This window comes from Coffea arabica, chromosome 2e (assembly GCF_036785885.1).
Source record: "Coffea arabica cultivar ET-39 chromosome 2e, Coffea Arabica ET-39 HiFi, whole genome shotgun sequence".
NCBI classification, from domain to species: domain Eukaryota; kingdom Viridiplantae; phylum Streptophyta; class Magnoliopsida; order Gentianales; family Rubiaceae; genus Coffea; species Coffea arabica.
Genome location: NC_092313.1, coordinates 10,638,081 through 10,650,003, shown reverse-complemented (window position 1 = coordinate 10,650,003; position 11,923 = coordinate 10,638,081). Strand labels below are relative to the sequence as shown.

Genomic DNA, 11,923 nt, shown 5'->3' with positions numbered 1-11,923 from the left:
AGCTCAATCACCCTAGATTAATTTATCAAAAGTTGAATCAGCTCTAATATTGACAGGTAATCTTTTGTTATAATCCCAATTTTTCTTCGCCTCTTTTGGTAATGACACAGATATGGATAGATACTATGGATAAAAAAAGCATTTGGAAGATCTTACAAATCCAATATTGGAATGCCACCTTATTACTAAAAAATACTTGAAAAATTTTATGGCCAATATGAAAGAGTAGTCGCATTTCAAATATGTGATGTCACGGTATTTTGTGAATTATCTTCTTTCATTGCAAACCCTTGACTTGCAAAAATAGAAAAAAAGATAATGCCTACAACATTCACATTTGTTCATTGGCTGCATGCTTATATTCAACTCTTCTGACCATTCTTGATGCAGATACAAAATTATAGCACGTCACTAGCTAGAAATTAGCAGTAGTGTTTTATTTGTAAACCATTTAGCCATAAAGGCGGAAAAAAGCTTATTTAACAGACTAGGGATGTCTAATGACTGAATAAGGACACTAAGGTTCATGAATCTTGAATCAGACCATATATTATTAGTTATCAGCAAGGTTTATTAGGCAGTGAAGAATTTGGGTTATGTGAACGAAGGAGCAATGAGAAAAAGCTCAGCTGGCAACGGGTCCGGACCTAATAATGCACATGACTTGAATTTTTGGCAATGGTCCCGAGCATCAGATTGAATGCTTATGAAGTCTGAACAGGTTGTTCAAAAACCGAGGTCTAAAGCAATCAGGTGGGGAAGAAAAGAAGGAAAATCACTGAGAAAAAAAATATACAATGAGAGAGCCTGTATTTATATGACGTCAGAAAAAAAAAAAAAAGCAGCCACCGGAATTTAAAGAAAAGTATTTGAGTACTTGATGGTTTCTAACAAAAAAAGGATGATGGCATGTGGTCGGCCCATGTTTCCGGAAGGCTATGGGGTTTAATCAGGGGATGGTCCGTCAAAATGGAACATAGGGTTTTAAAAACAATAGTTGACTTTGCCACATGATGGTGCCTCAGCAGTTGACTTCGTCATGTAAAGATTTTGCCCTAATCATGTTCTTGTTATCCGTTGAAGCATTTTTATACTACAAGATATTAAGCATGGGGGATGCCAAGAATGCACCAGCCTCTATGTAATTTTGATTGGGAATAGGCCAGCAACCAGACAATAAATTCGTTGTAGGCTTGTAGCTTCGAACAACATCAAAGTTCAGACAGGGGGCAACCAAGAAAATGTTTACCGGTAAATAGAGAAGGGAAGCTTAGAAATATATGTCTGTCTCTTCTTGGCTGCTTGTTTTCCTCATGTGCCATTGAATTCTTGGATAGAAAATTATCTCAAATATTATTTTACCTATATCATAAACACATATTTTAACCTACTTTTTTTATTTTTAACCTACTTAAAACTTTGCTCTTCTGTTCATAACTTTAGAGCACGAATTCAAGATTAATGCCCATATGCATATTCAATCGTAAATTGATCAATTTTTTCCTCATGCGACAAAATTTAACACCTATTCTATCCGTCTTTTTTAATTGAGCCGGGAGACCAATTGGACTATATGAAGGGTTAAAAGAGCAAGATCCATCTAGATCAAAGAAATATATTGCTATACCTTCATTGTGTTTTTATGACAATAAATTTAATGATTCGAACGCCTAACTTACAATTCAAGAGAGATTTTAAATCCGTTCTTAATTACCAACTTACCAAAAGCACGTTGGTTTTGCAAAATAATCAATTGATGATTGATCAAGTGCACGCAAAACCGACATACAACATGCTTGAGTCCTGCAACTTACGAATGGGCCAAGCTGTGGGTCCTTAAATAATGTTGTTTGGAACAAAAGCAAGTATGCTGCCATATCATTGACAGGTTATTTTCTTAGAATGTAATGGCATCAAAAGCAATCGCCATCACGAAAAGAAAGCTTGTTGAGTTGATCTTAAGTAGTTCTTAATTGTATTAATGTCTCAACTCTCTAGACTCAAACAAGATGGATGGACTGCCATCTTGATGTCTTTGGCTTTGACTAGCTAGTGTGAAATCAAGATAGTTGCATTTTTGTCCCTTGTTGCGACCAAAATTTCCTTTTTGGTTCTTCTTCCTTTTTTTTTTTTTTTTTTTGGGGTTCAACTGTCTACGTTAAATGGGTAGATACATTTGCATTTAGCCCGACAACGAAGGTGTCAGATTTGAATTCTCTCTTCTATGCTTCAGTTGTTTTATACTTCTATATACTTTTAGATGATTTTGCATTCAAGGTTTCAGACTATAGCTATTAGCTGTCTTTGGCATTAATTCAACTGTGTTAATACCAAAATGAGTTACTTGGTTTCAACTAGCACACAGAGCTGCCCAAAACAGAAGAACAAGTGCTCCGTACAAAACTTCCTGTTTTCTTGATTTCTTCTTGTTAGAAAAAGAGAAAAGAAAATATCGATGTTAGAGATTCTGCGCGTGATTTTCTTGCGCAACCCACATAGACATACGTAGAGCTGAGCTTTCAGGTTAAACCGTCCATGATAAGAAAGCAAACTTATAGGCTCAACTGTTTTATGTTCTTTCAGAGGAAATATAGCACAAATGGTCCCTCAATTCACCATTAATCCTTTTCTATGTTATGTTAAACCAAATAGTAACTACAAACAACATATATTAAGCAATGAAAATCTAAATAATTTATCTCTAGCCATTATTGTCGAATAGAAATTAATCCCGTATATTTTCTTTTCTTCCTGTTGCCTTCTTTTTTGGTCTATTCTAACAAAGTATTTAGAGTAAGAGAACTTCCAACTTATGACTACTATCTTGTTGATGGAGTACTACATAATTAATCATCGACAAAATGTCAATCGATTAATTAAGATATCAATAACTTTAGAATCAATTATTTGGATCATAATTGCCTCTGCATGAGGCTAGTCCCTAATTAATGTAAAACAATGCATTTGGATCTCTAAAGGTGATAAATAAAAATAAAAACACAACTTTGTAGTCTCCAATTCCATTTTTTGCTACTTCTGAGCCTAGAAAGTATACTCAATATTATGCCACGATAAACTGGGGACTAAATCAGGATGCCGATCTATTTTGCTACAAAAGAAAAGCATCAATCTATCGTATGTTTTTTTCCCCAATTAACGAATTTAGTGAAATAGCATAGTACCTGATTTTTAATTAAAAAAAAGTTTTTTTTCACCCTGATAGGTGTTCGGTAGCTCTTGGTTCTCACAGCTGGTTTCTTCGTAAAGTGAAATTAGGTTTGAAATAGAAAGAACGCAATGAAATGTTGAGTGTATATTGCATCTCAAACAACAAATTTGCCCTTTAGAAGAATCCAAAAGGAAAAAAAAATATTTCTGCATCTTAACTTCCTAGGAAATGCACTTTTTTTTTTAATAAAAGTTCAGAACCGATTGCTCGATTCAACTGGTTAAGCTAGGAATCGACAATCGGGATGCTATTCGGTCCCATCAAATGCTTAAACTCGATTGCTCATTAAAACTCGACCAAAATTGGGATAAACTGGAGAACCCAAAAAAAGAAAAAGAAAAAGAAACAGATTGTTTTAAAAAAAAAAAAAAATCTTTTCTTCTCTTTTCCATTACCATAAGAACCAAGATTTCCAATAGCAAGCACCAAAAATAAAAAGGATCAGGCAAAACTTGGGGTGAAGGAGATGAAACAGGCGCCCGTGCGGCGGAATAGTAAATACTACTCCATAGTCCATACCACCGCAGCAGAATTTGAGTTAAGTGGGACGTCCAGAGAAAATTGTTGACCAGTATTTTATATTTTAGGGTCAAGTCAAGCCACCATGGTTGAATTCCGAAAACAACCGCTAAAAATTTTCCGGCATATTTGAGACTTGAGCGGTAGGCCAATAAATGCCTGCCTTTTCTTTTGTACATAATTCAGAAGTTTAAAATCAAAAATTCACGTTTCATTGTGGTTATCTAGCTACACGTAAGTATGCCTATTCAGAACTATTTATCTTTGGGTAAGTAAAAGATGTTGAATTTATATTGTTTCAATTATAATCCCTCTTATTTTATCATCTAACTCAACTCTCCATTTATCCAAAGGTTACTATACTAAAATCGAACTAATACATGATTAGTTTTTGCCCAATCCAGTGTTTGACAGTAGTATAAAATATGTAAATTTCCTTGACGAAATCTTAATTCTGATTAATTGTTCACCTCTTGAGAAATAATTAACATCGTTTACATTGTTGAATGAATAACCTGATCCTCAGACTGTAGTATCAAAGTCTAAAACGTAATTTCAACGGTCAGGAAAAGGACCTGCTCTGCTCCTGGTATATGGGGATGGTGTCAGCGGGACCGACGAGTCTTCTATTCCAGAAAAATAAAAAAAAGCAATTAAACTGTAGTGGGACTCACGGGTTGGGACAAAACGTCCAGGTCTAAATGCAGGGCTGGAGGTGATTAAACGTGGCCCAATTGCTTCGTGATTTTTATTTTTCCTGTAAATGGGGATGCGAAGTTTGGAGTTTCGCCCCACTTTTTTTTTCCCTTTGGTTGGTTGATGCAAGCTTTTACCAGAATGCAGTTGCTTTCTTTCTGCCTTGGAAGAGGACAGGGAAACTGCGCAAGTTTTTCTTCAAGAAAATCATACATGCATCAATTGACAACGCAAAATGTTCAAGTGGGCGGTCTATTGTGATCCCACTCAGTAAACACCAAATCATACTGCTACCACTTGGTTTTAGTTTAGTAACTGGTAGCTCCACTTTGTTAATCATATATTGCATTAAAGAAGAGGAACCTGTCAAGCTTGAGATAATGCATATGCTTTAAATCTTGATACCTTTCATCAATTTGACTAACCTTTGCATTTTTCTACTTAGTTTGATAGAATAATTAAGTAGAATCAAGTAGTAATAGACGCTCTCCCTGGGTTAGCTCATCCGGTAGCAAGCGCCTCTTCAGGCCACGCTTACCAGGTTTCGAGTCTTACCTGGGACTACCATGTTCGAGGGGATAGGGCCTCCCCTCTCGGGTCACAGGGGATTAGTTGGGCCGAAAGCCCGGATACCCCCTGTGTCTGAAAAAAAAAAGAAGAAGAAGTAGTAATAGACAGCGTGACTACGACCTAAAAACCCAAGCACAGCTCTAAGCTATCAACTCTATTTTGCCATTGCAAAGAGTCCCATCCCATAGACACGTATGGTGAGGGGCAACATTAGGCAGGTGATGGTGCATAAAATTTGCAAAGAACTAGTTGTAATTTACTTTTATTTTTGGATTTTCCAATAGAAAAATCCAAAAAAAGAAGAAGAAGAATGTTTGTTAAAGTTTTTGGCAATCTTAGGATTGAAAATATTTCAAAACTTTGATCACTTTACGGAAAGAAAAACTTGAGGTGATGAACTATTCCCTAGCGTCGATTCATGAAATTAATTTGATGATTTTTCATTATACACCTTATAATCATTTCAAGCCGGTCCAACTTCCATAACATGTGACGATTTTTTTTTTTTTTTTTGATGCAAGTGAAATTGTTTTTGTGATACCAAATGGACGTGTAAATTGCAATCCACACAAGAGATTTATGTTTTGCACAAATAGTCATTACGATTAGGGAAATGACTAATGTGTGCATTGAATTTTTTTTTTTTTTTTTTTTTTTGGGGTATAAGAAAGCGTGTGCTTTGATGGACATGATGGTACCGAACATTAACGAAGGAACTTTTTTTTTTTTTTTTGTTCAAAATTTTAGCAAAGGAGTTGAAGAGAGTCACGTTTGGGGAATCTAAGCCAATAACTGCGACGTTATCCAAACAAAGATAAAGGTGAAAATTAGGTGGACAGTGATTTTGATGACTCAGCATAATCCATTTCCTACATATACATATACTGCTTACGGGGAATTTTAGGAGTCATATCTCCCACCGACATGTTCTAGTTCTAGTATGCTTAACTTCCTCAATAGTGATTAATAGTTAATCCAAATCATAAATTTCTTTCCATTCCCATGCTTCTACGTTAATTTGTTTATCCTTCCTCTGTTGTTTTCTTTTTCTTTTTCTTGTCTTTTCTTAAAGGCCAATCTGTCAACCTCTAAAATCCAATTTAATTAATTAGTAGAGATATTAACAGTTAATCTTGGACCCTTTGTTTTTTTTAGTCTATCTACTAAAAAGTGACTAAAAATGACAATATTTATATAGGATAGGCACAAATATTAAATTTCTAAAATCAAGAAGTTGGAAATCTCTTAATTTATTTTTGTTGCTTAGATCGTATCGCTTAGTATAGTATAGGATTTTCACATAAATTAGCTTGAACTTGAACCTAAGATTTTCGAGTCATCGAAATCTTCGTGATTTGAGGTCAATGCATTAAGAGCCTACAAGTTGTTCCTGCTCTGCAAAAGCTTTTAGCTTTTCCTACCCCTCTTTAATCCACTAGTGATGTTGACACACTCTGAAATTTGCGTTTGGATTGCAATTTTCCTACCTCTCTTTAATGCACTTGAATCACTGCAATACATTTTCTATTAAAATTTCAAAAAATTATAATTCAAACACAACCTTAAGGCCTTTATAATTAAGAAGTACAGGGAAAAAAAGTCCCTGTGAAAAACAATTTTTTTTTATGTGAAGACTTTTAGATTTCAGTCCACTCCCAACTTTGTAAGATAAAGATAAAAAAAAAAAAAAACACGATGACTAAACACTGATGTGTCCATGCCAGCAAATCCAAGATGGCAACTTCCCAGCTTCAATTTGCAATTTGCAATTTGCAGCAACTCTCCGAAATCCGAGTTCCCACTGTCCTATGAACTGTAAAAGATCTATGATTACTTGGACGGTAGAAGTCTAATCTTTCGGTTCATATCTTATCCACATTGCAATGCCACAAAATTAAGCCAAAGATTACCCAATTATTTTACATCCCAATTGGACAAAGAATATTGAAAGATACACTCTTTAGTACCGTTACAATTAAGGACTTTTTGTTTTCTTCCTTTTGCTTTTTGGGTCCACTTGTCTTGTATACTAACCCAAGATAATTCTATTACCATAATAATTATAATCCTTGGGACGAATGGTTTAATCTGATAAAATACGATAAAATAGGCCTTCATCTTTTTATTGACAGCTAAATTCTCGTCGGCTTACGAAATACTTGCACACTCTTTCCATCTATATATACTCCCTACAACTCCCTTGCAAGACCTCCCATTACTGGTTCCTTTTTCTAAGCCGTCACATATTTATTTCTTTCTGGTCTCCCTTATACTATATTAGTCCTTCTCTCCATCAGCCCTTCATCAATTTTCTGTGAGAAACTTGTTTCTGCATAACTTGTGTTGATAATATTGTAGAGTTGGTTAGGCTTAGAAGAACTGCCAAAACATGGCCGGAGGTGGCTTCGTAGGTCCCGACGGAGGGAAAGCATATCCCGGAAACCTTACTCTTTTTGTTACCGTAACATGCGTCGTCGCAGCCATGGGTGGATTGATCTTCGGTTACGATATTGGAATTTCAGGTCTGCATTTATCCATGTCCTGCTGGAAAAAATAACATAACGCCTCCCAAAACTGTTTTCTTTCTTTTCTTTTTCTTTTTTTTCCTTATTTGAAGAAAAAAAATTTTGTTAGTTTTGATTATGATTTTAACTGATCATGGATTGGACTGAATATTGATGCAGGTGGGGTGACATCCATGGATTCGTTTCTGCATAAGTTCTTCCGATCAGTATATGACAAAAAGAATAATGACAAGTCAACAAACCAGTACTGCAAATTTGACAGTGAAACTCTAACCATGTTCACGTCGTCTTTGTACTTGGCTGCACTGGCTTCATCCCTTGTGGCTTCAACTGTGACCAGGAGAATGGGGAGGAAGTTGTCAATGCTTTTCGGGGGAGTTCTGTTTCTCGCCGGGGCTTTGGTCAATGGCTTTGCTCGGAAGGTTTGGATGCTGATTGTCGGTCGTATTCTCCTTGGTTTTGGTATTGGATTTGCCAATCAGGTAATAATATAGTTTAGTTCAGATTCTCCTTTTTACTCGAGAACAAAATCATCCTTTCTTTTACCTCCTTTTTTCAGTGTGAGTTTCGGAGTTTGGTGTGCAAAAGTTGTGGAATTCTTTGGGTTCGGATAAAGAGATTTGCATGTTCTGATGGCCCCTTGGTCTGTTCTGTTTTGATGTGGTATGAGTTGTTTATGCGGAACAAAGAACCTTTTTTTTTAAAAAAAAAAAAAATTCCTTTTTCTAAAAATTCGCATCTTCTAATTTTGAGGGCTTGTTTGGCTGTCTCAAGATTTTTTTTTTTTTTTTTTTTCAGTTTTTGGTTTGTTCCTTGTATGGTTAGTATAGAGGTTTTGAACCAAAAATTGACTTGCGAACTTACAAGTTGTTGGTCAAAAAGCTGTGTCCCAGATCTGATTCGGAGTTTATTGCACAGATCATGCGATTTAAGTAGGTTAAGTTATTGACACGCAGGACAGCAATGGAATGAGTACCAATCTAGTCGTCTTGGGCTAAAATCAGGCTGGCTATTTCGCTTAATTTTTGCTACGATACCTACACTGGTATAAATTCAAGATTTGATGAGCTGTAGAATTTTTCAGTCAAGTCTTTCATGGGGTCGACTCAGTTGAATAAAATAGCAATCCATCATTTTTATGGTTGTGGAAAAAAATGAAACACCATTTTTTTTCTTGGTAAATGGTTGGGTGATACTTGTAGGTGTGCACGTTTTTCTTCGCATATGACTTCTGCAGAGGGCCCTCACCTCCCCACCTTAGTTACCAGTGATGGCAACGGCGTTTAATATTTGCAAAAAGTGACAAATTGAATTGAAAATGAAAGGCCCCTTTTCTGTTTTTCTTGGCTTCAATTATAAAATTGTTGTCCTCCTCCTCGAAATACGACGAGAACATGAGGTCCCTTAGACCACGGCATCCTTTTTATTTTTTTTGACATTTTTGAATCTGTTTTCCAGTAATTTTAATGTATGATGAAAATATACGAGTAAAAAGTTAGCTAGCAGTTATGAAATTGACATTTTTACTGGTTTTCTTTTCTACAGTCTGTGCCTTTGTACCTGTCTGAAATGGCTCCCTACAAGTACAGAGGCGCATTGAACATTGGGTTTCAATTGTCCATCACGATTGGTATTCTGGTGGCAAATGTGTTGAATTACTTCTTTGCAAAAATTAAAGGCGGATGGGGTTGGCGACTGAGTTTGGGAGGTGCAATGGTGCCGGCCCTGATCATAACAGTTGGATCACTAATCCTTCCGGAGACACCTAACTCAATGATCGAACGCGGACAAACAAATGAAGCCAAAGCCAGGCTGATAAGAATCAGGGGTATTGACAACGTTGATGAAGAGTTCAATGACTTGGTTGCAGCCAGTGAGGCCTCCAAGATGGTGGAACACCCCTGGAGGAACATCTTGCAGAGGAAGTACAGGCCACAACTTACGATGGCCATCGCCATTCCATTCTTTCAACAGTTTACTGGGATTAACGTGATTATGTTCTATGCTCCTGTGCTTTTCCAAACAATTGGATTTAAAAGCAACGCTTCTCTTATGTCTGCTGTAATTACTGGAATTGTGAATGTTGTTGCAACTATGGTTTCGATTTACGGTGTGGATAAATGGGGTAGGAGAGCGCTTTTCCTTGAAGGTGGCGTACAAATGCTCATCTGCCAGGTACCCCCCCGCCCCCCACCGAAAAAAAATCACCCAATTAATGCCTAATTCTCTTTTGGAATCGAAGAAAACGGTTCTGGTTCTGGTTTTAACACTTGAATAACTTTGCTTGATTCGCAGATCATCGTGTCAATTTGCATCGGTGTGAAGTTTGGTGTCAATGGAGTTGCTGGCCATTTACCAAAGTGGTATGCAGTTGTGGTGGTGCTGTTCATATGCATATACGTCGCTGGATTTGCTTGGTCTTGGGGACCCCTTGGATGGCTGGTGCCTAGTGAGATTTTCCCACTTGAGATCAGGTCTGCTGCTCAGAGTGTTAACGTTTCAGTGAACATGCTCTTCACTTTTCTGGTGGCCCAAGTGTTCTTGAATATGCTTTGTCACATGAAGTTTGGGCTGTTCCTCTTCTTTGGGGGATTTGTCCTGATAATGACCATCTTCATATACTTCTTCTTGCCTGAGACTAAGAACATACCAATTGAAGAGATGCATATGGTCTGGAAGCAGCACTGGTTTTGGTCCAGGTACGTGACAGAAGGTGATTATCCCAATGGAGGTATCAAGGACGTTGAGCTGGGGCCGACCAAGCGAGTATAAAAAAGGGCCAGATGAATTATAAATTACTCAGTGAAGAGGACGAAGAAGCTGCATTGTTTTTATTCAGTTAGGAAGTATAAATTTGTCCCTTCTGCTGTTATAATTGATTGACAGTGATATATAGAAGTGTTTTCAAATTTAAATATGTTAGCATTAGACACTGTTGAATTCCAACATCAAAATGTTATATGTAAATTGTGTTATGTTTTACCAGCCCTCTTTGCTAGCTTTATTTTATCGATTTTAATCCTCCATAGTGACTGTAATAATGTTCTTGTCTATTGTATCCCTTCTGGAGAAAAAACACCAATCAACAAAAAGGAAGCAAGAAACCGTCCACATCTTTCATCGATCCACAAAATTCTGTTGCAATGCAAGCAATTATGCTTTCAAAAAATGAGCTCCAAACCAAACTATCAAAGATCGAACGGTAGGTTCCCCTTAAAGATAGAATTTAGCCAAATCGATTCGGTGCTAAAACCTTGCTTAAGCAAGGAAAGTGTTTCGAGGTGCAGAATGCATGTTTCCCGGTTTCAATCCTGTTGTATTTGCTTTTCTTGCGGGACATTCAAACAGCACTTTGCTAGGCTTTTCCCAACGGTTAGCTTAGCCCACTATTGAGGTCATATACTCAAATTGCCCCTTTTGTACCAACCAAAAACCCACTTTTTTTCTTGGTTTTTTTTTTTTGGGGTGAAGAAGATAATTGTATTTATGGAGATAGAGGTGTCAATAGCTACAAAACGTGGGGAAAATCCCACATTTTTCTATTGTCTGCATTTATGTTTCTACCAGAATACTGTAACACAGGAAAAGCGAGTACTTCCGCTCCTTACAAATGCAGGCCATGGGAAGGCATTATGGCACCGAAACTCACCACCATATTGAACTGGTCATGGCAGGGATAACATGACTGTTTTATTTTATCTTCCCCTCCGGGGAAAAAAAAAAGTCAAAAACTAGGCAGAAATAAGTACTTGGGTTACACGAGTATGGCACTATTATAGTAAAGAAGATAGAAAATACAAGGCATCAGGCATTGAAGTTGCAGCCTTCCATGTCCCACTGCCCAACTGCTAGAAATTTTGATAGGTATTTGCAAAATTTAGGACACTTTCCAAATAAGAAGAGAGAGAGAGAGAGGGAGAGAGATTATTTTTATTAGGAGATTGGAGTTAAGACTGTCAATGGGTCGGGTTTGGACCCGGATTCGATCCAGATCCGATAAGTTTTTTCGAGTTTGAGTTGAAAAATAATTCTGATACTCGAACCCGAATCTGGATCCATTTACTCTAACAAAAACGGATCGGATATGGAATATAAGATTCCGACCCGTATTCGACCCGGATCCGAACAATATATTAATAATTATAAAATATAAATATTTCTAAATACATTCTTTTACCAAATTAACAATTTAGTAATGACTTTGTAGAATGATTTGTGGTTAGTTTCAGATTAACTATTACGAGTTATTTGTGATTTAGTTTTGTAATTTGATTTATTTAAGTTTGGAGATTAGATTTGTGATTGATTTTTTATTTAATTTTAAAATATTTATATTTGGACCTTTTAGACCCGGATGCAACCCGGACTCGTCGGACCCAGTTTC

At 36.7% G+C, this 11,923-nt stretch overlaps 1 protein-coding gene across 1 annotated transcript; it reads left to right on the top strand.

The window, feature by feature from the left end:
* The first annotated feature begins 7,223 nt into the window (after nt 1-7,223).
* LOC113730896 (sugar carrier protein C-like) lies at nt 7,224-10,524 on the top strand. Its single transcript, XM_027255877.2, has 4 exons — nt 7,224-7,536; nt 7,699-8,021; nt 9,085-9,714; nt 9,835-10,524. Exons 1-4 carry the CDS (start codon nt 7,404-7,406, stop codon nt 10,309-10,311), a joined length of 1,563 nt encoding a protein of 520 aa, XP_027111678.2. The 5' UTR covers nt 7,224-7,403; the 3' UTR covers nt 10,312-10,524.
* The last annotated feature ends 1,399 nt before the right edge of the window (nt 10,525-11,923 follow it).

What these genes read in the sequence shown, in the direction of transcription:
- LOC113730896 (XM_027255877.2), top strand. Translation starts at nt 7,404, where the DNA reads ATGGCCGGAGGTGGCTTCGTAGGTCCCGACGGAGGGAAAGCATATCCC. An exon ending in GTATTGGATTTGCCAATCAG is followed by an intron (nt 8,022 to 9,084) that starts GTAATAATATAG and finishes TCTTTTCTACAG; the next exon opens with TCTGTGCCTTTGTACCTGTC. An exon ending in TACAAATGCTCATCTGCCAG is followed by an intron (nt 9,715 to 9,834) that starts GTACCCCCCCGC and finishes CTTGATTCGCAG; the next exon opens with ATCATCGTGTCAATTTGCAT.